This window comes from Phalacrocorax aristotelis, chromosome 7 (assembly GCF_949628215.1).
Source record: "Phalacrocorax aristotelis chromosome 7, bGulAri2.1, whole genome shotgun sequence".
NCBI classification, from domain to species: domain Eukaryota; kingdom Metazoa; phylum Chordata; class Aves; order Suliformes; family Phalacrocoracidae; genus Phalacrocorax; species Phalacrocorax aristotelis.
In genome coordinates this window covers 17,247,803-17,270,568 of record NC_134282.1, presented here as the reverse complement: position 1 = coordinate 17,270,568, position 22,766 = coordinate 17,247,803, and the positions used below count along the sequence as shown (strand labels likewise).

The 22,766-nt window shown below is 43.4% G+C and overlaps 1 protein-coding gene across 10 annotated transcripts in view; it reads left to right on the top strand.

Annotated features, from left to right (window-relative positions):
* LPP (LIM domain containing preferred translocation partner in lipoma) overlaps positions 1 to 22,766 on the top strand; it is a 341,524-nt gene that overhangs the window by 267,300 nt on the left and 51,458 nt on the right. For all 10 annotated transcript variants that reach the window (XM_075098979.1, XM_075098982.1, XM_075098978.1 and 7 more), the window contains one exon: positions 2,362 to 2,485. In XM_075098979.1, coding sequence (XP_074955080.1) covers positions 2,362 to 2,485 — 124 coding nt within the window. The remainder of the gene's footprint in view (positions 1 to 2,361; positions 2,486 to 22,766) is intronic.

Sequence of the window (22,766 nt, the reverse complement as noted above, 5' to 3'; positions counted from 1 at the left end):
GGATGGGGCCATCATCAGCTTTGTGCTGTAGTCTTCTCCATGTAAAGTCTAGGGAAAGAGTCTCATTTGATGGGGTGGCGATGGTCATTCCTTCTGCATGGAAACTGAAATAGGTACAATAGATGGAATAATATTTTAAGAGGCCCAGTTGCCAGATTGATTTCTCAAGCTAATAAATCCTTGGCTGCACTTGCTGTGTTAAAATATACGTTCGGGCAAGATTCATGATCAGGTCTTAGGAACGAGAGAGCAAAGGAAGAAAATAGGTTGTTCCAAGATTAAATGTTTTACATTTGGCACCTTTAATTGGCTTATTAATAAACCTTTTTTTAGGGTTATGCTATTTATTATTTCTAATGAAATAGTTGTCGACTGGTCTTCTAAAAACAGCCACAAAGCACTGGCAAGGGCATCTGAGTGTGCTGGGTCAAGTACCTGGCTCTGAAACTCCTAGTCGTACGAGTAGCCTTATCCCCTCCAAGATTACATATCCCACAGAGACAGCACTTACAGGACTTGGAAAGCAAATACAAGGCCTGTGCACCATACAGGTCTGTCTCCCCATATTAAAAAAATAAAGTTGTGGTAACCCAAACTCATCAGCGTGGTTGCATTTGTACAGTAGGGTGTACTGAGGTGTGTCTGGACGTTCAGGATTTCCAGATGCTGAACACCTTCCTCAGAACAACTTCTAGGCATCCAGAAGTCCTGGACAAATGTACAAAATCCTTCAATATTGCTCAGAACAAAATCCCTGAGCAGGAAAATAAAACATCTGAACATGTGGCAAATAGACCTCACGCAGCCCTCCAGGGAAATTCATCCAGCCTGGGGCTTATTCCAGGTGTCCTTTCTTCCAGGGGACCATGCCACCCACCTCCCTTGTGCACTGCTGCTACTCTGTTAGAGAGCAGTTGGCGGGCAGGCAGCGGGTGCAACTGCCCTATTGCATGTGCGCGGCAAATCCAGCACTTCCAGGGAGTGCGGTCGTGCTCATGGGTGCAGCACCTGTGAGATAGATCAGGTCAAGAAGTGAGGGGGGTGATGGTGTACAGCTTAGCATGGGCCCTAGGAAAATAAATATGAAAAGGTCAGGAACATGCAAGTGTTTGGTTTCTGGGAGTGGATGATTGAAGTATTACTGCTAAGCGCCGTTTTGAGACCTTCTCTACATTGATTGATGTCTCATTTGAAATCTCCTTCTTGCCTGAAAGAAAAAAGTGTGAAAGCATTTGGTTAATTCTCTTGCAGTGCTTTAAAGCTGCTGTTCCTTGTTGAACATGACTGGCTCAATAAAGATTCATCATGTCAGTGTAATCTCTCTAAGCCAGAAAGAGGTGGCCAGTGGATTGTGTCTTCAGTGATTTTACATTTTCTTCCCATATGAGTAGGTATGGAGCATGGAAAAATGCTTCCTTGTAGACTGAGGCTCATAAGTTTCATATCTAAGGTCCAATCTTTGATGAAGGCAGCAATTAATCAATGAAATCACTTGCTTTACCGAAATGCTGCATTTCATAAGTTAGTTTTCACATGCAAGTCTTTCAAGAAAGCAGTGCATACAAGGAAAGCTGGTGTCAGCATTTTTTAATCCTGCAGTGACCAAATTTCTCATTATGGACACCAAACTTAGCTTCTTCTAAGAAACTTCTAGGCATGAGACTATTTCTGTGCTTCTCAAGAAATGCCCGTATTTCTATGGTTTTCCAGGGAGAAGACTCATTGAGAGAGACTGCAAATACTGCATGCCAGCTGTTAGCGTATGAAGGCCAAGAGGTCTTGGTTTCTAAGCACATATTAAAACATTTGTATCCCTAGTACTAAAAATCTGTGGACCAGCTCCTACTCTCACTAATGTTAACAGCAGGATTTGTGTCAAAACAAACAAAAAGAGAACATAACTAGCAGCTCGGGATTATCTATCTTTGTCAATATACTCCACCACTGTAGGAATGATTGTTCTAGCATCTTTTATATTGCGTTGTTAAGTGATGGGAGCTTTTGCCAAATCCAAACTGAAATGCTTCCAAAGCCTTTTTCAGTGTTGGAAAATGTTTGTATCAAGTTATCCTTGGAATAATTTTCTCCTTTTATTTATTATTATGTGCTACCCAGTAGACAGCTAATTATGAGGCACAGAATACTTCTCATTCTAGGAGGATATACAGCACTTCACTGGATGTTTTTAGGAGTCCGTTTTCATTACACTAAATGAGATGTTTACTAGCGTGAATTTTTGTTTTTAAAAAAAGCAAAAATATGACAAAGAATGAAGTTCAACACTGAACAGCCAATGTGCCCTCTTACTGTGGGCGAATGCTTTTATACCACATCACAGACTGTTTGTCTTCTCTTTTTCAGAGTGGGTATCCAAGTTCCGGACCTGCATCAAGCACTCCTGCCTTCAGGCCTGAGGATGAGCTGGAACATCTGACCAAGAAAATGCTGTATGACATGGAAAATCCACCCTCTGATGACTACTTTGGTGAGCATTGCCACGTCATAAGTGTTCGTAGCCCCTTTCTGTATTTACCAGGTTCAGTAACGGGGAGGCCTGGCAGCTGCACTGTTAATGTAGTGACATTCTTATTGATGGATTTGCTTTCCATGCTTGGGCTGGATGTGCAATCATCCGTAGGAGTTCCTCTGTAATTTCAGCATAAATCTCATGCTCACTTGCTGTATGTTTATAGTCTTTCTGGTTATAAAGTTGAATTTCTCAGTCTCTGGTTCATTTTCACACCATCTGACCCCAGCTTCTAGGCTATAAGACTGAATTCAGGTGCAGTGCACTGTCTTGCCCACCTGCCCCATCCCTTCTCATTGCAGCTGCAAAAAACCTGGCAACATAAATGTGTTCTGCTCCCAAGGCATGGATTTTCATTTTCTGTATGCTGGCATAGATTAAAAGAAAGTCCATTTTGAGTCAATCAGGTTGGTTTTACATGGGAACCTGTTAGCCCAGAACTGGGTCCAACAAGTACGAGGAAAACAAATCTGAACTGATTTGCTCATAACCATGTCATTTCCTTGCCTGGAAAAAGATAAGCAGCTAATTTCCTTCTTAAGTGGTATAGAACAGAATTTTCTGAGACATCTATAGGCGTAAAATATATGTCTTGCCTTTATATAAAACACAGGTGATATGGCCTCTGAACACTGAATTAAAGTCAAGAGCCTTGGGCACATTTGGTGCATCTTGTCTGTATGCTTAGTTTCTTACAGGCTTGGGTGATAGTGTTGTTAGGAAACAAACTGCTGTAGTTTGTACAGTTAAAGACTAGGGTAGGCCATTCATTCTGTGTTCTTTATCTTCCTTCATTTCATCTTTTCTTAAAAACTTCATTTAGATTGCCCCCTAGGTCTATTTGCTATAGATTTTATTTGGACCAAAACATTTCTGGCTTAAAGAAACTTTCGTGGTTTGGTTTAATCAGAAAGCAGGTGGGACCAAGGTTTCACTAATAAACAAGGATCTTGCAGTGACAAGTATCTGATTACCTGAGAAGGTCAAGATGTTCTCATCAAACAAACATTGCCTGTGAAGATAGGGTTGATATAAGACCCCATTCTCTATCAGTACCTTCTACCTTCTATGGTCTCCACCCTCATCTCTTCTGACATTGATAGTCATCAGAGTTGATGACTAGCACAGATATGAGGTGTGAGCAAGAATGACTAACTGAAGAGAGGATAACCCCAGAGCATTTTCTATGCTGCTGCGTTTGACTTCATCTCTGCCCCCATCCATTTGTGTTCGCTCTCTGATATTTTAAAAGCGAAGCAACAATCAAACAAACATAACGTGTTTAGCCATTAGCACAGGCAGGCAAGAGGGAGAAACCTTTTTCCTGTTCCCTTCAGGCAAATGGCTGAAGCCCTGAAGCATGAGATTTTATTACAGTCATTTTCTTAATGCAGAGCTGTGAGTGGCAGGAAATGGCTGATGGACCAAAGACCACGCAGTTCTCCTCATAGCCCAGGAAGGTAGGCAGGTGAACAAAGAACCTGGAGCTTCACAGGATCCAAGGTCAGAAAGGCCTTGCCATTATACTGCCTAATGTCCTACTCTTAGTTTCTCTCAGAAACATGATTGAATCATGACTTAAAAAAAAAATTTCATCTTATCTTAAAGACTTCAAGCAATGGTGAGTCAACCACCTACCCTGATAAGCTGTTCTAGTGATTAATTTTCCTCACAGCTCAGAAATTGCTTCCTGAAGTGCTTTAGTTTTGTTTAGTGCTTGTATTTATGAAGCTGAAATGCTTGGGTTTTGCAGGCTAATACTGTACCACTGAGATGGCTCTTCTCTGAGAGTGTGGCGCATCAAAGTTTTTTCATCCAAAAAGGACACATAGCTCAAAGAGTTGGAATGCAAAGTGTCTCAATGTTAGGTCATCAATTTGGCTATCAGATGGGAGGTCAGACTGATGCCATGCCAATAGCTCTTAATTCAGCAGGAGACAAGAAGATGGAAATGAGGTTCCAGAGCATTCAGAAGTTTTGCCGGTGTTGTTTATATAAGCAGTAGCATGACCAAAGATGGAATAATAATGCATGATAGAAGCTGGAAAATGAAAACCAAACTCCAACCCTAGTCCTACCTTGGGCAGGTGATGTTTAATTACAAGGTGCACCTAATTCGTCTTCTAGTTGTACTGAGTCTATGCCACTGAAAATCATCTCTGAAGAGGTATCCAGCCTTGGATTCTTCATGTGCAGAAGAACCATGTGTTGGGCTGAATTCCTCCTCAGCTCTCTGAGCATGCTGTGTCCCATGAAGCCACTTGGGAGACACAGCCACAACTAATTATATACCTACCAAGAAAACCATAAACCAAAACCAGCAGTCCTGGAGCAAAACTGCTTTTTATGGTTGGATGAAATCAAGGAGGTAGGCTTCCCTCGTCCTCCTAGGTTTGTTCCAGCCTGAGCTACTCCCAGAGGAAGATGGTCTCTGGAGTGAGAGCGGGTGAGGCTTTTTGATGCGGCAGTGCAGTCAGGGAGTTTTGTCCTAATTCTGGCTATGTCAGAGCTAAATACCCATCTACTTGAGCTGTCAGCCAGTGCCTTTCAGTAACTTCATGCTCACGTGGAAAGAGCAAATTAAGTGTGGGAGGGAAAAAAGAGTCTTTCAACTTTGGTTAACTGTCTCAACCAATATCTCTGCCTTTGTTCTTATTTGTTGAGCATGGTAGCGTGGATTGTACAAGATTCATATGGCACATTGATCAAATAATCAGAAAAAGGATAAATGGGCAGAGACATTGACTCTGATTTGCATTAAATATCTTCTGCCTGAGGTCTAAATGCCATGGTAATTGTAGCACACCAGATAGCTGTCAGCTAATCACTTTTATTAGTTTGAATTTAGAAAACTGGATTTCAGCATATTAAAAGTTGGTTAAGAGCAGATAGGTTTTGAATTGAGGAATCTAGTTAACCTTGCTAGAAAGCTGCAAGGCGTTATATTAAGTCATGAAAATAATTTGTTGGAATAATTACATTTGAACTGTCAGGCTGAAGAAAGGTCATTTCATTTGGCCCATGAGTACTCTGGGATCTTTTCTGTAACCATCTTCTTTCTGCAGTTTCATTTACCATACCTCTGGTTTTCGATCAAGCCATCTTGATTCAGGAGTGGGCACAGTGCAGGTTCCTGGAGGGGGAAGAGGAGTAGGAGCCACTACAGTTGTCTCTTTGCCCTGGAAATGCTGTCTGGTACTGCTGGCAGACCAGGTGAACTGAGTTCAGGAGCAGGACAGTTCCATCAGGTCTGTGCTCACTACACCTCTCTGCAGCTTCCCTAGGTGGAAATTCCAGAAGGTGGTTTCAGAGTTGGGGGAACTGTTGAGCCAGTGATCACTTATGCAAGCACACACTGCTGGCAGCACAGCATGGTTCACACTGCATTCCTGGGGAGCCCAGGTTCAAGGTGAGAGCCAGAAGCAGCATGCTGGAGACATACTTCGGTGCAGCAAGATCGGTTTGCAGCTATTTGTTGCCTAGACTTAGCACAGCAGCACTGGGAAGTCCTCTAGCTGCCATTGGCAATGCAGTGCTTAAGCATGGAAATATCATCACTAAGCACAATAATTAAAAAAAAACACCACACTTTGAATTTTTATGAGTTAAACATGCATGCTGGGTATTCTGCCTAATTTAGTTTTGTTGAAAGGCCACGCTACCATACTAAGTCTAAGCACCTCGATATTTGGTGTATGTCCCCCCCTACCCTCCTGTAGGTTATGGAGTGACTTATGGAGTGCCTTATCCTGGGAAGTCCTTGCCAGATCAGCAAATTGAAGTGTCTTAAGTCTAAGTTACTCCTCCTTCTTTGCTGCTGATTCAGTTGCTGATCTGTGGTAGTTGGCTGTCTTTAATCAAATCCCTTTGTATTAGAAAGGATTCCCAAATGTGTTATGCACTGTGCAGTGAGGATGGTTTCTCTCTGTCACAGCCCTCCCCATTGTTCAATGTGCTATTGCAGATAGGTATGTCTGATCTGTTGAAAAAAAAAGAATACTTTGTGGAGTGGAAACTGGGTAAAGTTGGGGGTGTAGAAATGGATATTTACGGGAGATTAGGATGAAACTATCAAAATTGTTTGTTGGCCACCACAGAGAATTAAAGCCTTTGATTTTGCATTAAAAAAAAACCCAGAATGCACACACACAAAGATTGCAACTGTTCTAGACCACTGTTTCAAGTCTTATAGAAAGAAATTGCTTCTGGCAGCTTATTGGTCTCTATCACCATGCAGACAGTGCTGATTAAGACTGGAAAAGTGCCATCGGGGCCCCTCATCTCCTGTTGCCTTCTGGACTATGTCCCAGCTGAGTCACTCCCCAGAGCAGAGGAGTTTCCCTCAATGGTGGGAAGAAACTTTTGCTGGTATTTTACCGTAAGTGCTCAGAGCTACCAAAGGAACTACCAGTTTATGTATTTGATAACGTAGCAGTCTCCTTTTGTAGTTCCAGTGTGCTATAAGAATGCACAGGGGGGAAAGATGGTCCTGTTGAAAATACTCATTTGTGCAATAAAGGGACCTTGATTTGTCTCAGGGCTGATAATTTGGGATATGTAGTTTTCTTATGTATATTTGCTGTACGCTCTGACTTTGACAATACGAGAGGTGTTGTGGAGTTAGGCTGAGGAACAAGGCCAACAAGCAGGATGCTTGACTTCCTTTTCTGCTTCTCATCCTGGCCTCTTGTGAGACTTGGCAGGTCATTTTACTTTTCCAAACTCCCTTTTTTCCCTCTTTCACCCTATTTGCAGGGTACCTAATCTGCATAGTCCTTCAGACAGGAGCTAATTAACAACAGCAGTTGTATGAGTGCCCCCCATGGAGAAGCCTTCATTTCCAATGGTTCTTTGAGAAGCTGTGTCACAGTTAAGACTAAAGAACCATAAGTGGCACCAGTATTGAATCTATCAAGGCTCTGTCTACCTTTCCACTCACTGGCTTTGCGTCTCCATTAGGCTTTCATTCATAAGCTAAAATTCCTTCACTAGGACCAGAGACCTGGTGTCCGAATCGTGTCAAAGGTGTTCCCTAATTTTACTTCTTGAGAGGTGGGACATGGGTTAGCAAGTAGCAGTCCGAGTAAGATATGGGAGAGAGTGTGGTAAAGTCCTAGAAGCTTCAGATGAGGAGTCACACTAGGTTGTCCAGGTACGTCTTCCTTCAGTTCATGGTGTCTTTGTTTCCTTCGAAGTGGCACTTTGCACGGAACAGTTCCAATGTCTCTAAATTGAACATGTTCTGCATTGCATTTCAGTTTTTGTTAGGCATTTCCATAGCCTCTGAGAGGCTCAGGTAGCCTCTTAGATTCAACTGAATTGCCACCAGAAAAAGAAAATGAAAGTTATCATATCTTGCCTGTATTCCTATGTCTCTTCTGAAAAGGTTATCATTAAAAGTTGCAGCTTATTATTACAAGAGCATAATTACATCATAATTTTGCATGTAATGTGATGTGTCATCATGCCTTTTGTTTAAAGGCGGGGTTTCTGGTGCAAGATAGAATACGTCCTCATCTGAACAACATCTGGGTCAGAAAATAGTAGGTTAAATTTTCAACGACTGATGAGCCGACAGTCATTTTCTGTTATGTAACCACTCACAAAAGCAGGAAGAACAGACATATAATGGGGACCCTTTTCACCATTTTAGTTCAAGTTATTATTTTTTATGTTCAAGCCATATTCCATCATTTGTGTACAGGCTACGAAGGCTGGGAACAGCCTGCGCTCAGGGAGGTCATAGTGCGATACCATCAACACCCAGCTGCCCTCTTGTGGCCTGCCGCAAGGGGAGTCACCTCCCTCTGATCCCCAGGGGCTTTAATTACCCTGGTAAATGGCTTTCAGAGCCTGTTTCTTCAGTCTCACTTCTGTCAATGCTTGCCACCTCTGTCTAGCTTGCTTTCAGGGAGTCCTGTGACTGCCAGCATTCTTGCACCTAAAGTGCTGATAGAGTTTGGAGACCAAATTTATAAGGACAGTTTCAGTGCAACCTATAGGGTGAATTTTGGCCCACAGTTCCAAAGTGGGAAGAGAAAAAGAGGAGGCCCATGAGTGGTTGGAGAGGAAGATATACTATGTCTACAGGTATTTTTCTCCAGCCATGAAAAAGGCAAGAGAAAACAGGGACACAGAAGCTGAGCTTGTTTAAGTTGCTTTTCAGCATTTGAAAGACTGTGTAAATGGGTGCAAAAGTTTGATTCTTCCTGCTATTGAAGTGATTCACATTCTACTCTGCAGTAGCGGTGGGAAAAATGTTTTGTGAAGCTAAGCACCTAGACCTTTTTATGCCAGGGATCTTAGTCTTATAAAGTCTTGAGTGCACATCTCTTAATGAAGATCAAGCAGATGTAGCAGTGGGGAATGAGGGAATGTCACACTCCTATAAGCCCTGAGCACCTGGTACCCACATGTGCCGGGAGGCAGGACACTTACATTCCCTTTTCCTGCCTCTTATCCACGCAAGAGTGGATGAGACTTTGCATCATGAGTGTTTCTGAAACACAGTCTCTTCAGAGATCAGCGCTGCTTCACAGAAGTGATCTAACTCTTGTTACTGTAGGTGATAAAAAGCCAGCTGGAACAGGTAGGAAGCAGCATGACTTCCTTCGTGTTTTTAAGTCCCTTGTTTAGCTTGAATTGCTGGCAGTCAAGCTAGACGTAGTTTTACTTTTAAACAGAACTGATTTGTTTCAGAGTCATTTAATGGAGAATAAGTGTGGAGTGCCAAGCTAGCATTTTAGCAAAGGGATTTCCATGATCACCTGTGTGCTGTGAAAGAAAGGTGAGTTTCAGGCCATGAGTGGAATTAGGTTTGTCCCAACAATCAGTAAGTGAAAGCTGACAATTTCCTGCTGTCTTCTAAGAGGAGTGAAATGTGATAATGAAATATCAGGGATGTGTCTTTCTAAAGTACAGAAGTATCCTACGGGATTCTTCAGAATGTTTAAAAATTAGCATATCCATGGAAGAAAAATTCATCCACGAGGGTGGTAGACATTTCTTACGTTGTGATAGGGCCCGTACAGCTATGAACTGTACAAAGGGATAGCAAAGCTCAGTCTTCTTCTGAAAAGACTCTTGACAGTGACGAGGCTACTATCCAAACCCCCCAAAATTAATAGTCCTGCAGGAAAACAAAGTAAATCTTTCTACTTTTATATGAGAAGCAGTTTGAAGAGAATCCGGCTTGTTCGTGATAAACTTACATGGCTAAAGTAAACTCTCTGTGGACGGAAATGACTGAAGAATTGATAATGAGCCATCAAGTCTTCTGCAGGTCATTAGTCCGTAGCTAACTCAGGTCATTAAGAAGCGAAAGTGTGACCTACCTTATGGCTGTTTCCTGCCCCACATGAAATGAGTTGGCTGGTCTCAGGGGGGTTCTCTGTGGGTACGTCATCACCTCACTAAAAACCATAAATTGTGGCTCCCGGAGGACCCCTGGTTGGGAATCTCCTCGAGGGGGCCAGGAGCTGGAAGCAGACTGTTAGTCTAGGTGCACGTGGGATGGAGAAGGTTTGTTCTCCTTCTCCTCCTGTTAGATCTGTTTCATGGAGATGAGTGAAACCAGGAGTTTCCATCCAGGATTTCATAAGCACTAAATTCTCACACACAGGTATTTTAAGAGGGAGTGTATGTGTGTATTTCTATGAATGAGTGAGAATATTTTTCTGGATTGTAGTTTTATAGAAATAATTTTCACTTCAGATAGAGCTATGGAGTGTTTTAAGCCTCAGGACATTCTTTTCTGGTCATAACTTATGGCTAAGTTGTGGGGAGAGATACAGGCAGTTTTGGAGCTGGAGTTAGAAACCACACCAGTAGTCATGGACAAATCTTTGTCCCAGTAACATGAAAACAGTTTAATATCTCTTTTTTTTTTTTTTTTGAGTTAGTTATGCACATGACCTGGCATAAATTAACCTTTCTTTTGCTTTTTTGAAGCTGAAAACAGCTCACCTCTTGTTTGAAGCTGGTTGCACAAAATTTGCAGTTGCTTCCATGTTATTTTATGGCTTATTTATACTGCTGTAACATCTAAGGCCTGCTAGGAAGACTGTGGTCATGCTGCACTATGTGCAAATTAAACATGAAGTAGGAAACAGTATGCATCCTTCAGACCTCCCAAACTGAAAATATGGAAAGGACCAGGAAATTATTATTGTTCTTAATTTACAAGCGAGGGGCTGACGGTCAGAGTTTAGATGACTCACCCAGAGTCATGCAGAGAACCAGTAGCAAAGTGGGAATTGAGCCTAGAATTCCTTCAAGTCCCGTGACTTACCCGCAGCCATGACCACATTCTATTTTATGTGAAAACCAACAAAATGGACCCGTGAGCCTTGTCTGATGAGGAATCACAAACAGTCTGAAGGTCTTCCCAGCATTTAGGTCACAGGCCCTGTTTCACATGGCTGTGAAAGTAAGAAAAGGGGGGGAAAGTGCTCTAGGAGCACACTTCATAATTTTAAACTCTGTTAATACTATGTATTCACTAATGCTATCACACTTCAGCATTTAGATAGTTCAAGGCTATTAGGAAAACTGATAATTCACCATAGTAACCTGTTACTTTCCAGTCTAGCAATCACCGTTCCACAGGGGTGGGCGCGGGGCACTGCACGGCATTGGTTTTTTCTTCTTCTGGTGGCGTTTGTCTCATGCTGTCTTTTTTGATACGGTGGTTTGTCTCTTGCCAGTAACTTTTGAGGGTATTTTGAGTGTCATTTGAAGTTTAGTTGGGGGGAAAGGCCAGATTTTATCTGAGAGGGAAATGTGGTAAAAAAAGAATTAAATGGGGCTATCTCATTTGCTGAGTGTTCTCCAGCCTGTTCTCTTCTGATGGAAATGCATCAAAACTGTTTGGTTTTTTTCTTTTCTTTTCTTTATTTTTTTTAAGGAATCGCTTTGACTCAGATTGTGTGAGATGAATCATAACCCACTTTCTCATCTGAGATGTGCAAAAAAAAAAAATTCCAGCTCTGCTGTCAGTGTCAGCATAATCAATACAGAGTGTTTCTTGGTGGTGCAAAGAGGTACAGGAGGATTAAAAGAATGAAAAGAATCAAAAGTAGCCAAACTTCCCTGCTGCTTTTAGTGAGTTGCACTGTTTTCATGTCTGCAAATGCACCTTGCTGTTCAGCATGTCATCTTGGACACGAACACAGTTTTCACGTCTCTGACTACAGCCCAAGGTCACAAGTGGTGCTCAGAAGTCAGGAGACTGTCATCCCAAACTGGCAGGCAGATCACGAGAAGCCAGCCCTGGGCAGACATTTGGAAGGCTACCAGCAGCCAAGAGTAAACCTGTTTTGACTTGAGAAACTTGCTGTTAAGATGTCACCTGCCTGGACTGTGCCAGCGCAGATTTTGTCAGCTGATTAGAAGAGTGTGGCAAAGCACCGTGCCTGTCCTGTGGCCCTGCCTGAGCCAACCCCATTGAGGGAAATGGAAAACTTCAATAGCAATAGGATCACTGTGGGTACAAACCGGAGACGGGAGACCACATCTGATACCTCGTCACCAGCTTTCATTTATGAACTTGCTCATTTGCATTTATTTTTCTTTTTTTCCTTGTGTGTCTGGCAAGGCATACACAGAGATGTAGAAATAGTTGCCTCTGGTAGAGTGAGCTAAAAGTGAGAACTTAACCCCTGAAAAACTATGGTCACAGCACCAGGGTCAAAAGAGGACAGCATAGGTAGGTGTACGTGTTTTAACAATTGATGAAATTAATCTCCACATTGAATACAGTGGTTCAGTACAACTGCGAGGCAGTAACAGACACCTTTGTAGAGAGTTTAGAGGTGTGGGTGCAACCGTTTTCCAAAGTGTAAGAGGACACTGTCCGCAGCTAAAGACAGGCACCTAGACTTGGGATGTGAATGGTTTTCTCTCATAAGACCTTTCCAAATTACTGTCCCAGCCATGCTAAACTATTTGTTTAAAGCTGTGAATCAGTTTTCAGCTGTGTTCAGTTAGCAGCAGTGTGCAGCTTTAATACACAATTTCCTCAACAAATTCTGGTTGCAGGCAATATCTTGAGAGGTTAATAACTTACTGTCTAGTAAGCGTGTGTTCTGATTCTGTCTGTGCTGTCAGGGGCAGACCGGGCGGATGGTGTGCAGCATTTTATGTGAGGGCAGGTTGGAAGTAGGGGAAGTTTTTGTGGGGGTTTTGGTTGGTTTTGTTGTCATTTAAAATTATACTCTGAAAAAAACCCAGCTTTTAAAATGCCACTATTTCCTCATTATCTGCTTGCCCTGAAAGGCAAGTGAATACAGCTGCTGTCTTCCAAAAAAAACCTGCAGAAAGTCCAAAGTCTTTTACCTTTGCTTTTGTCTTGTGTTGATGAATGGCTGGGACGTGACAATGCTGACTTTCCGTCTCTTTTTAACGCAGCGATTGTTTGTGATGGCATGAGCTAAGGAATTGTGTCTAGCTGAGCTTTCCTGGAGGGAGACGTTTGGAAGGAATGCCAATGTGGGTCATTTATGCTCTGCAGAAGACTGTCATGTGCAGTCACCTCTTCTGGACAGGGAAGTCCTAGCAATCATCACTGCCAACATGGAGCTAATTCTGGTCATGTGCTCTCATTGTCATCTCCATGAGCTGGGCAGCTGCTTCTCATTTCTGTCCTGCGGCTGAAATTATTGAGAATCCTAAAATGCATATATATACACATGTGTGTGTGTCTGTGTGCATATGAATATTGTGCAGGATGCTGCATGGACCCTGGTGATCCTTTCTTTCCCATTCTCCATTTCAGCATCTCACATCAACTGATGCAGCTTTCAATGCCTGCATGGTCTTGTGAAGTGTGCCTATCTCCAGTATTGGCAAATCCAGTGTGTTTAGAGGGGAGAGGAAGGTGTGGAGGGAGGACAAGACTGGGGAGGGTATGGCTGCAATAAGAGTGGATGTTTCGAGTGGGACATTTTTAAATATTCCATCATTCCATCTGTATATGTCTAAAAACATTGGCTTCTTCTAAAGATAAAATGGCAAAGCACAAGGCTTCAGTGTGCCATGCACGTGTAATTCCGTTAGGCCACTACTGATGGCCACAACCTACAATCATAACCTCATATTCTGTGTATACTCAATTTCCAAGCAAGGCAAAGAGAAGAGGAAGGGAGTGAAAAAGGGAGGTTGCTTATGGTCAGAATTATTTCCACTTTTTTTTTTCACAGGCATAATTCAAAAGGTGAAGAAAGTGGAGCATGTGCACTGCAGATGTGCACAGCTGGTGTATTGCCATCTCTATGGCATCCCTCCTTCAGAAGGGCGGCTGAGAAGAGCCAGATGGGCTGTGTCAGTTATATGGCCAGCTCCTAGTGAAAGCTTGTCATTTAAACTCTTTCAGTCTCTTTCTGCACTGCTGTCTCAATACCAAGTGAGGAATGGAAACTGCTCTGTTTGCTCACGCAGGGGAGAGACACGTACTTTCAGGTCTAGAGGGCTTAGGCAAAAAACTGTGCAGATAACACAAGTTTCAGGAGCCTCAGCAGGCGGGTCAGAGATGTTCATCTGAGAAGAGGCCACCCCCAAGCTTAGGGCAGAGGGACATTGCTCTTCTGGGGTTGCAAATCTGTGCCCTGAGCTAGCCCTGGTCATGCCATGTTCATGAGTAAAAGGCTTTGTTCGTAAGGCCCATTGATCTAAGTGTGGCTTGGTCTTTTAAACAAAAACAGTATTTCATAGAAAGCCAATTAGTCTTGGGATCTTGGTGGTTTTGCTGTTATTTCTTTGCTCTGATTATAGCATGGCATTGGGTAAGGAGCCTTAACTAAGCTGTTTCAGGTCTGCAAGCCTTGACTTCCTTGTGTTTTGTACAATTGCAAGGTGTTCACACACAGTCTCACTGCCTATTGCCTTTTGCTGAATAACTCACTTTCATTTAGAAGGGAAGAGAAGAAGGCTGAACTGTGGCCTTGGGTCTCTTGCAAATGACCAAAGTCCTGAGACTATGAATAACAGCTGTTAGGCAGCAAGTAGGAATGGTGTGCATCCAGCAAATGCCTGATTACAAGAGCCCTAGGAAAACTGCAGCTGTTCGGAAGAACAAGTAACATTTTACAGGATGATGTTTTGGAGCATCTAATTGTCTAATCGTGACGCATAGTGGGTCACATCTCAATAGGTGTGTGTTGACTAGAAGATGCTCAAACTGATATCAGCTTGGCTGACTAAATATAGCCTAAGCTCTCAGGAGATCAGTGTGTGCAGTGGCTTCATGCTTGTGCTCTGGGGACAGGAGAGAACAAAACAATATGCAACGGAAATAACACTGTAAAATGAGGTAGTCATATTGTTTCCCCTGGGCAAGTGTTTTACTAATTTTGTGTCCCTCTTAGCTAGGAATATCCCGTGGTGACTCTTAGTACCTCAGACAGGGCTCATCTGCAGGAAAAGAAGTTTATAAATCTTTAGTCTGTAGTTTCCAGAATGCTAGGCTATTTCTTGTTGTGAAGAGGTGGCTTTGACTTTCTTGTGAAGCAGGACTGGAATTTAGACTTTTTCCAGGTGTTCTAATGTTTGGACATGGATCTGAAGCTTAACTCAAATGCTTCTGGAGTCATCTGGTCTAGAACATGGGCCGGAGACTTCCCAGGAGCTGCATAATGCATGTGATTTCACAGGTCCTCATCTGTACAGAGGCTGCAAAGGGGGAGCTTAGAGCAGTGCAAAACAGTGAAAGATATTTCAAAAATGTTTGAAGTCTCACGCATTTGCATTGGGTCTCACATTGCTGCAATTCTCTGTTTGGATGCTCACTTTTGCAAGTTGTATTCTTTCACTGGGACAGAAATCTCCCACACGGTTTCCTATGCTGGGGTGTGAATAATAGCTTCCCCAATCTACCCATCGCATCTGACTTTGTCAACATAACAGAGTTGCATCGTTTTGGGTGCAAATGGAAACCAACTGACTTAAACCAGCACTGGCTTTCTGGGATTGTTCATGTAAATTCAAAAGTACCTGAAGGTGACTAAGTTTACATCAGTTAAAATCAGGCCTGGGATAAACTGAAATGAGAGTCTCTACACATACCTCAGATCTAAATTTGGAGGTCTAGTGGATTTCAAATGATTCTGTTATCACATGTAAACAAGTCCATCAGTTTTCCCTACTGTCATACCAAAGTGCTTAATGAGGATTAAATATACTTACTGTCTTCGCAGTGAACTCCCATGTATGTAGGAAACCAGTAAAGAGCACCCTGAAAGTTCAGAGCACAACGATATGCCAACTTTCTTCATACGGAGGTTGCCGTCACTGGTTTGGGAGTTTCAGGAGGCTTTCAACACCGAGTTTTTGGCAAACGCTTATAATTCCCGCTGATGATAGCTTTTTCTAATGCCCGCTCAAGGGCATTGGACTGGCAGGACTCATCATGACCTCTGGATATCGGATCGGTCCTTTCCAGTTGGTTCAGCCCTGTCACAAGGAGCGAAAGCTTTTGGGGTTTCAGTTTCCATTGTCGCAAAATTCTCAGGTCAAGAATTGTGTGAATAATTCAGGAGACAGGGATTGGCGCACTTCGTGCGGAAGCCAATTTAGAAAGAACCTTCCACCTTAGAAATATGATGAGTAATACTTTGGGCATGCCTTTGTAGATGCTGATCAACATCAGAGCCTCCTCACGGATGACTTCAGGTTAAATGTAGGACAATCTGTATCATGACAATATGGATCAGACCCACATTTCCCATGTCTCCTACTGTTAGTCAACAGTCTCTAGAGTCTAAGCCACCACCTCAAACAGCAGTCAGACAGAGCAGGGCCACTAAAGAGCTTGGCTTTACGGTGTGAGGTTTTTTTAACTTAATATTTTTAAGCCTTGCTAATTATGTATCAGAAGCTGTAGGATGTGTGAGTGTGACACATGCAATTGTGCAGATGGGTTTTTCACATACTTTCTTTAAATAAAATAATAATTTTTATAACTATATGTCTCATGTTTTACACTAATTCACTTCTAATGGAGGCCAAGCAAGAAAACTTTCGTCTCCTTTTCTGTCAAGCTCTGAGAATGTGACAATCTGGTGAGAATAATTATCTATGGATACTTGATATCATACTTCTCCATCATGGACTCCAGATATGTATCATGTGCTACAGGGAGGTCATTTTGAAAATAGTTTAGAGAGTTATCAGTATTACTTTCCGTCTTCCTCAGCCAGAAAAAGCAGGTCTCATGACACAAAGGATGAGCAGAATTGTAATTACTGCATAATTACATGAGTATAATTAATATGGTGTCACCAACATCAAATGTTATTTTAAAAGGACTTTTGCTCTTAATACCAATGTCACATTTTAAGGTTATGACATGTCTGGTCATCCTGAGTAGAAACAAATGTTGCACGTCCCCTCCAGAATGGGAGTGCCTTTCCATCCCAGGTTGTAAAGCTCCTGTTACTTGTCCAAGAGAGTAAACAAATATTGGACCTTGCACCTGGTTGGAAAAGTCCCAGATTTTGGGGCGAAGAAGGAAGCCTCTGTCCAGTAGGTTGCTTTAACAAGAAAAAACAGAGTTAGTTGATTCCAGCTGCTGAGAAATTTGGAGTGATGGAATTCAGTGCAAGGGACAGTGGATGGTCGGCATACAGGTGAGGCGGTTTCCAGCGCCTGATGGCTGTGATTTATGGCAGGGCTGCTGTCGACACGCGGACAGCGCATGTTTCAAAACAGCAAGGAAGCTTTGGGCTTATGCCAGATTGTGAAAAGCAGTGTTTTCAAAAGATGTTAGACAAATGAGGTGCTGGTTGAAATTCGGAGGGACATCTTCTAATGCAGTCAGACACCTTTGAAAACCCCAGGCCTCAGAGCTGTTGGTGATATAAGAACTGCTCTTTGTTCGGGACTCTAATCTTTGTGGGATCCAGCCTTTCTTTTTTTTTTTTTTTTTTTTTTTCACTTTTGGCAGGGGGAAGACAGATTCCCTCCCTGTTTCTTGGTTTTTGTCTGACATTTTTCCCCAGGCAGGTATGCAGGAGGCATGCCAGGTTGGTAGGCCAGAGCCATTGGCATGGGAAACATCTCTGACTCAAAACTTAGCCGTTAACTCAGGCGTTTTCACCTCTGCTGAACAGAGCCTTTGGTAAAAATCATTTCATGCCACCATCCTCCCAGTGAAGCAGCAAGGCAGGGACAAGCTGCCGAATACCAGCTGGAGCACAGCCAGGCTATGGAAGAGTGAATTGAGTCATTCATGCCCAGCAGCGGATGTGATTTTTGGCTGGGCTTGAGTCTGGTGAACATACTGATGGCGCCTGTCCTGGGCTTATGAAATGGGTTGGCTGTGCTGGGGGGACAGAAGTGGTTTGAAGTGCCCTTGTGCAACATGGAAGCAGTTGGGGGTGAAAGTCTTCGGGAAAGGGAATGTTGTTTGCTCTGTCTTTGTTCAGCACCTAACAGTGCAGGGCCTTGACCCTCTGCTTGTACTCCTTGGGACTGCTTTCATGCTGCAAGTGGCAAACCTAGCTGTAGTCCTTTGGGAACACAAAAAAAGACAACTAATTTTTTGACGTAGACATAAAAGTTGCTGTCTATATTAGTGTGAGTCTTAGCTGGTCCCTTCTGACTGCACCCTCGGTTCAGCTCTTAAGAAAGCAAGTGCTAAGGAGAATTTGATCTACATTTAAGGCATGTTTGCACTGAGCAGCAGCATGAGCCTGTGGGCAGCCTGTCACTGGTCCTCCCCACCTGGAGGAGTGGGTGGGAGAAGACACACGAACCGTTGCGTAACGAACACTAAGCATCTGAAGAGGAGACCAGCTTGTCTGGCCTCCAGATCTGCTCTGTTTTGCAGCCGCCACTTACATACAGGGTTGGGTGCAGCAGCCCCTGAAACTACCCTCCACTGCTCTACCAGCAAGTCTAATCTCCTGAGTCACTGGGCAAGCAAGTTGGGACAGCAAGCTTGGAGGGACACCTGTGAGGGGGCACAGACGCGCCGGGGTGAGCTGCCCCCACATAGCCACTGGCTGAGGCTTCCACTACTGGCCCTCCCAGTAATTGCAAGGGATTTTTTTGTGGATTTCCAAAAGAGGATCCTGAAATCTGGTGCAGCATTACAAAGCAAGCCCAGTGGACAGGGGATCACCCAGGAAATCCCCACCTGCCCATTGCCCATTGAGGGTGGGAGGAAAAATAATTTCTGCCTCCTATCCTGCCTTCCTTTCCCTGCAGAAGATTCAGACAAGCATGGCTGCTCAACTTCCACTGTCCAGGGTTTATCATGCAACGTGGCTTTGGAAGTGTAAGTGCAAAGGGACCTGGCTCAGTGGTTGTTGCTGTTGTGAACACCAGAACTGCCAAAATTTGCCTGATCCACAGCGCTGCCAGCAACAGTTTCCCTCAGTAAGGCCCTTCCCAGGAGGGACAAAACCTCACAGTATCAGCTTTGGGATAAGTTCCCCAGAGAGGGTTTCCCTGCTTGCCATGCTAGGACTTGACTGGTGCCCTTGCCTTCAGCCCCTCCCCAGGGTTTTAGTGAGGAGCTGCTGAGGCTGATCCCTGGGTGCCGTGTAATGGTAAGGTCTCACTAAAAAAATAAGATTTTGACGTTAGTGATGTGTTCCAAGGAGAAGAGTTGTCTTTTTTTAAAAAATCTCATTTTCCTATTAAAGTAAACTAAGAGCTTTTTCAGCTTCTGAAAGTGTGGGAAAGCCCCACTTTCTCACAGCCTTTAAATTCTGCCCCATTTTTATTTTGGAAAAAAAGGAGTTTTTTATGTCTCTTGCTTTTTTAACTTCCTATATGTGATCAGTTTCCCCTGAAGGAGAGGAGTGAGAGCACGGGAAGGTGGGGGACTTTTGTGAAAGCAGGAATTTTTTAAAATTATTTTTTTTTAACAAATGAAATTATTACATTCCTGATTTAGTTAAGCATTTGTCAGCTGGGGTTTTTGGTGCAAATCAGTGCTTTGAAAGTCTCGCTCCCAAACACAGGCATCTTTTTAATAAAAAAAAAAATTCATGAAATGTTACTTCTTTCATCCAACTCTATACTTGCAACCTAAAACTACTTTTCTTTATCGTATCCATGCCTAGCATTAAGCCCAGGCTGGGAGCAGTAGTGGAGAGAAGCAGGTAGCAAGGGGTGCCCAGGAAGCAACATGGGACGTGGCACCCTGTTTGAGGTGTTGGAGAGCTGGGGGGGAGGCAGGGGCTGGAGGAGGAATTGCTGTTGCTTCCAGAGACAGCGACCCATGCCCCGGCTGAGAGCGCCTGGCAGAGCTACGCGAATAACTCGCTCCTCTGTTTCCCAAGCTGGGGCTCTTCAGTGGATATACAACTGTAGTCTCTGTCATCTGGCAACTTTCATCAGCATTAAAGGAAACATTTATAAAGGAAATACAGTACGTTTTACTCTCATCCTTGCATTTTCTTGATTGATCAGCAAAGGGAGGAATGTTTCCTCTCTTGCACTCTTTTTTTCACCCTGTTTCTTTTGTCTCCAGATGTTACTGAGGCTCTATTTCAACCGTTTTGCACATGGTAAAACATGTGCCAAAAAGCTGACACAATGTAACAAATGAAAAAAAAAACACAACAACAAAAAAAAAAACAGAGCATGCTGCAAAAAAAGTTTCTGGGACCTTAAATATTGTAGAGCATCACTGACCCCCACTGGGCTGGGACACTCACTGCAGATCACCCAAGCTGGGGACTGGTACCTCATCGACGTGTTGGGCATACGGTCAGATCAACATTTGCCTACATTGCGAGGCGCCTTACCTGAGGCAGAGCGGGGACAACTTTGCTTTAGGTCCCGTACAGCTCGTGTAGACCAAACCAAGCCCCTGTGTATTCTATGTCCGTCATGAGTAGAGTAAAAAGGCATTGGCTTTGATTACTGCAAGGGACATTTTGGTTGGATGGAAAGAAAGACTTGCTAGTGATAAGGTTAGGTACTCACTGAAATTTTTTGCCCAAGTTGTTGGTGAAATCTCCGTTGCTGGAGGTTCTTAGGAACAGGTTAAACAAGTATGTGTCAAGAATGTTGTAGAGAGAGTTGATCCTGCCTTCGAGGCAGTAAGATAGTTTCTATGACCTCTCAAGATCCTGTTCAACTTGAATTTTTATAGCTTTGTGGAAAAATCAGGAGTGGTCCTATCTGAACCTTTATTTTGTGGCAGTGATGCATTATGGTTGCAATAATCTAGGAAGGTATATCTACCACATTGGTAAGAACTCATCATAATCTGCTTTATATCAGGAACGAGCTGAATTGTCTTTTGTGTTCCAGGGAGTTGAGGAGACGATGATGTAGATGTGTAAAGGACAGGGACCATCACCACGTGGCTGTTGAAGGAAACACAGGCCTTTCTTCCTCTCTCAATAAATAGAGGACAGTAGCAGAGGTGCAAAACTCTTCATCCTCAGTTGCTACACAGTTCAGCCAGGCTGCCAGAGAGCAACAGTGTGGCCTGCATAGGGAGCACGTTCCTCCAGCCAGAGAGGGGATTCCAGCAGGGCTGGTGCTGGGAGCTCCGTCTGCAATGGAGGGGTTTTTGTGCTGCAAGCCTGTCTCACCGTCAAGTGTTTTCAGAGATGGTCTTGTGGTTAAAGAGACTAGACTGGGATAGAGAAGATGTGTTATTAGTTCTTGGCTCCATCACAAACTCCTGTGTGACTCTCAGCAAGTTATTTAACCTGTGTGGGTCTCAAGTTCCCCACCTGCATGTTGGGTGTCCTAACAGTCCTCTGCTTTCCCAGGGTGTTGGAAAGAGTCAGCATGACTGCCAGTGACTGGCTGGGATAGTAACCTTGTGGTGAGCAGCATGGAGAGGCATTTGAAAAGGTGGAGTAAAGCATTAGCAGCGTGAGCCTGCGCCGTTGCAGTGCATTTGCTGTGTGGAGTGGAATGAGACCTCCAGGGCATACTGGGAATGTGTCAGGTTTGCAGCCAAGCAAAGTGAGAATATGAAGTTGTATCATGGTTGGAAGAAAGGGACACAGACAACAGGAGAGTGCAGCTACTGCTGGACAAGCACAGTACAAATGACAAGTAGGTCACTGCAGGGACCTGTACATCTGGAGTACAAGTGCAACGCAGTTAAAGCAGAATAACCAGGACATGGTAATTAAATCGTGGCCTTGGATTTAATTTATGAAGTGTTACAGGCACACGTTGCAGCATGAAGCTCTGTTTTCTGTGAAAGATTGTGTTTTCTGACGTCTGCTGAAGAAGAGGGAATTAAGATTGATCTGTCTCGTGTCCAAAGGCTGTGTAAGATAACTGATGCATACAGCCTGCTACTGTCAAACGGAGACATTTCAAGCTTGGATCCTGGCACAATAAGCCATTGCCAAGAGCTTCCCACACAGTGAGAAGTCTGAGTTCAAATGCAAAAAAAAAGGTAGGTAAGGAAGGCAAGGATAACATGAGAAAAATACCATCGTTTCCTACAAAATGTACAAACTACCTTTGGGTTTCCCTTCATACTATTATTGCAGTGCCCTGAGTGCCAAAGTGTTGGCATAACTCTGGGACAAATACGGTCAACACATCTTGCCGTGAAAGTCACAGTCTGACACATACCTCCCATGCTCTATGGGAAGGCAGTAAACCCTGTCTCATGGATCAGAGATTACTATTTTATTCCCTTTGGATAAATGAAGGAACCCAGGACCTGTTGGGTGCTTATGAGTTGCGGGATCTCTATCACTGTGACTGAACTCAATTAAGGTGTACTGGCAGTTAAGGTCTGGGGTTACACTGTTGTCCTAATGGATGAACACTGCTCCTGTATCCCTTTAAAATGGAATAATTGTGCCTGTCTGACATAGGTGCCCTGAGGAATCCCACGTGCCTGGGAAATGCTTGAAAACCCTTGGATAAAAGTAACTAGGAAAGCGGAGGGAGAGAGGGGAAAATCTTCTTACATCGTTGACTTATGGTCAACGTTGTCCTCGAAATGCTGTTTTGTCATCAATATTTCTTCATTAGGAATAACGATTTTTCCACATTTACTGCCAGCTGATTCAAAGCCGTCCAAAAGTAGAATGTGTCATGAATCTCTGAAATGCATTCGCTGGCAAACTCTAAACAGAGATGATTAGAAAAATAACACAACGGAAATACTGGGTGTCTTGAGGCTGCCAGGGGAACTTTTAGTGAGATATTTTGTTCAATGTATTTACATATTTTAAAAATGTCCTTAGTACACTTTTGTAAAGGCAGTATGCTGTATTTCTTTCGTTCTTTCTTGCATAGTGTA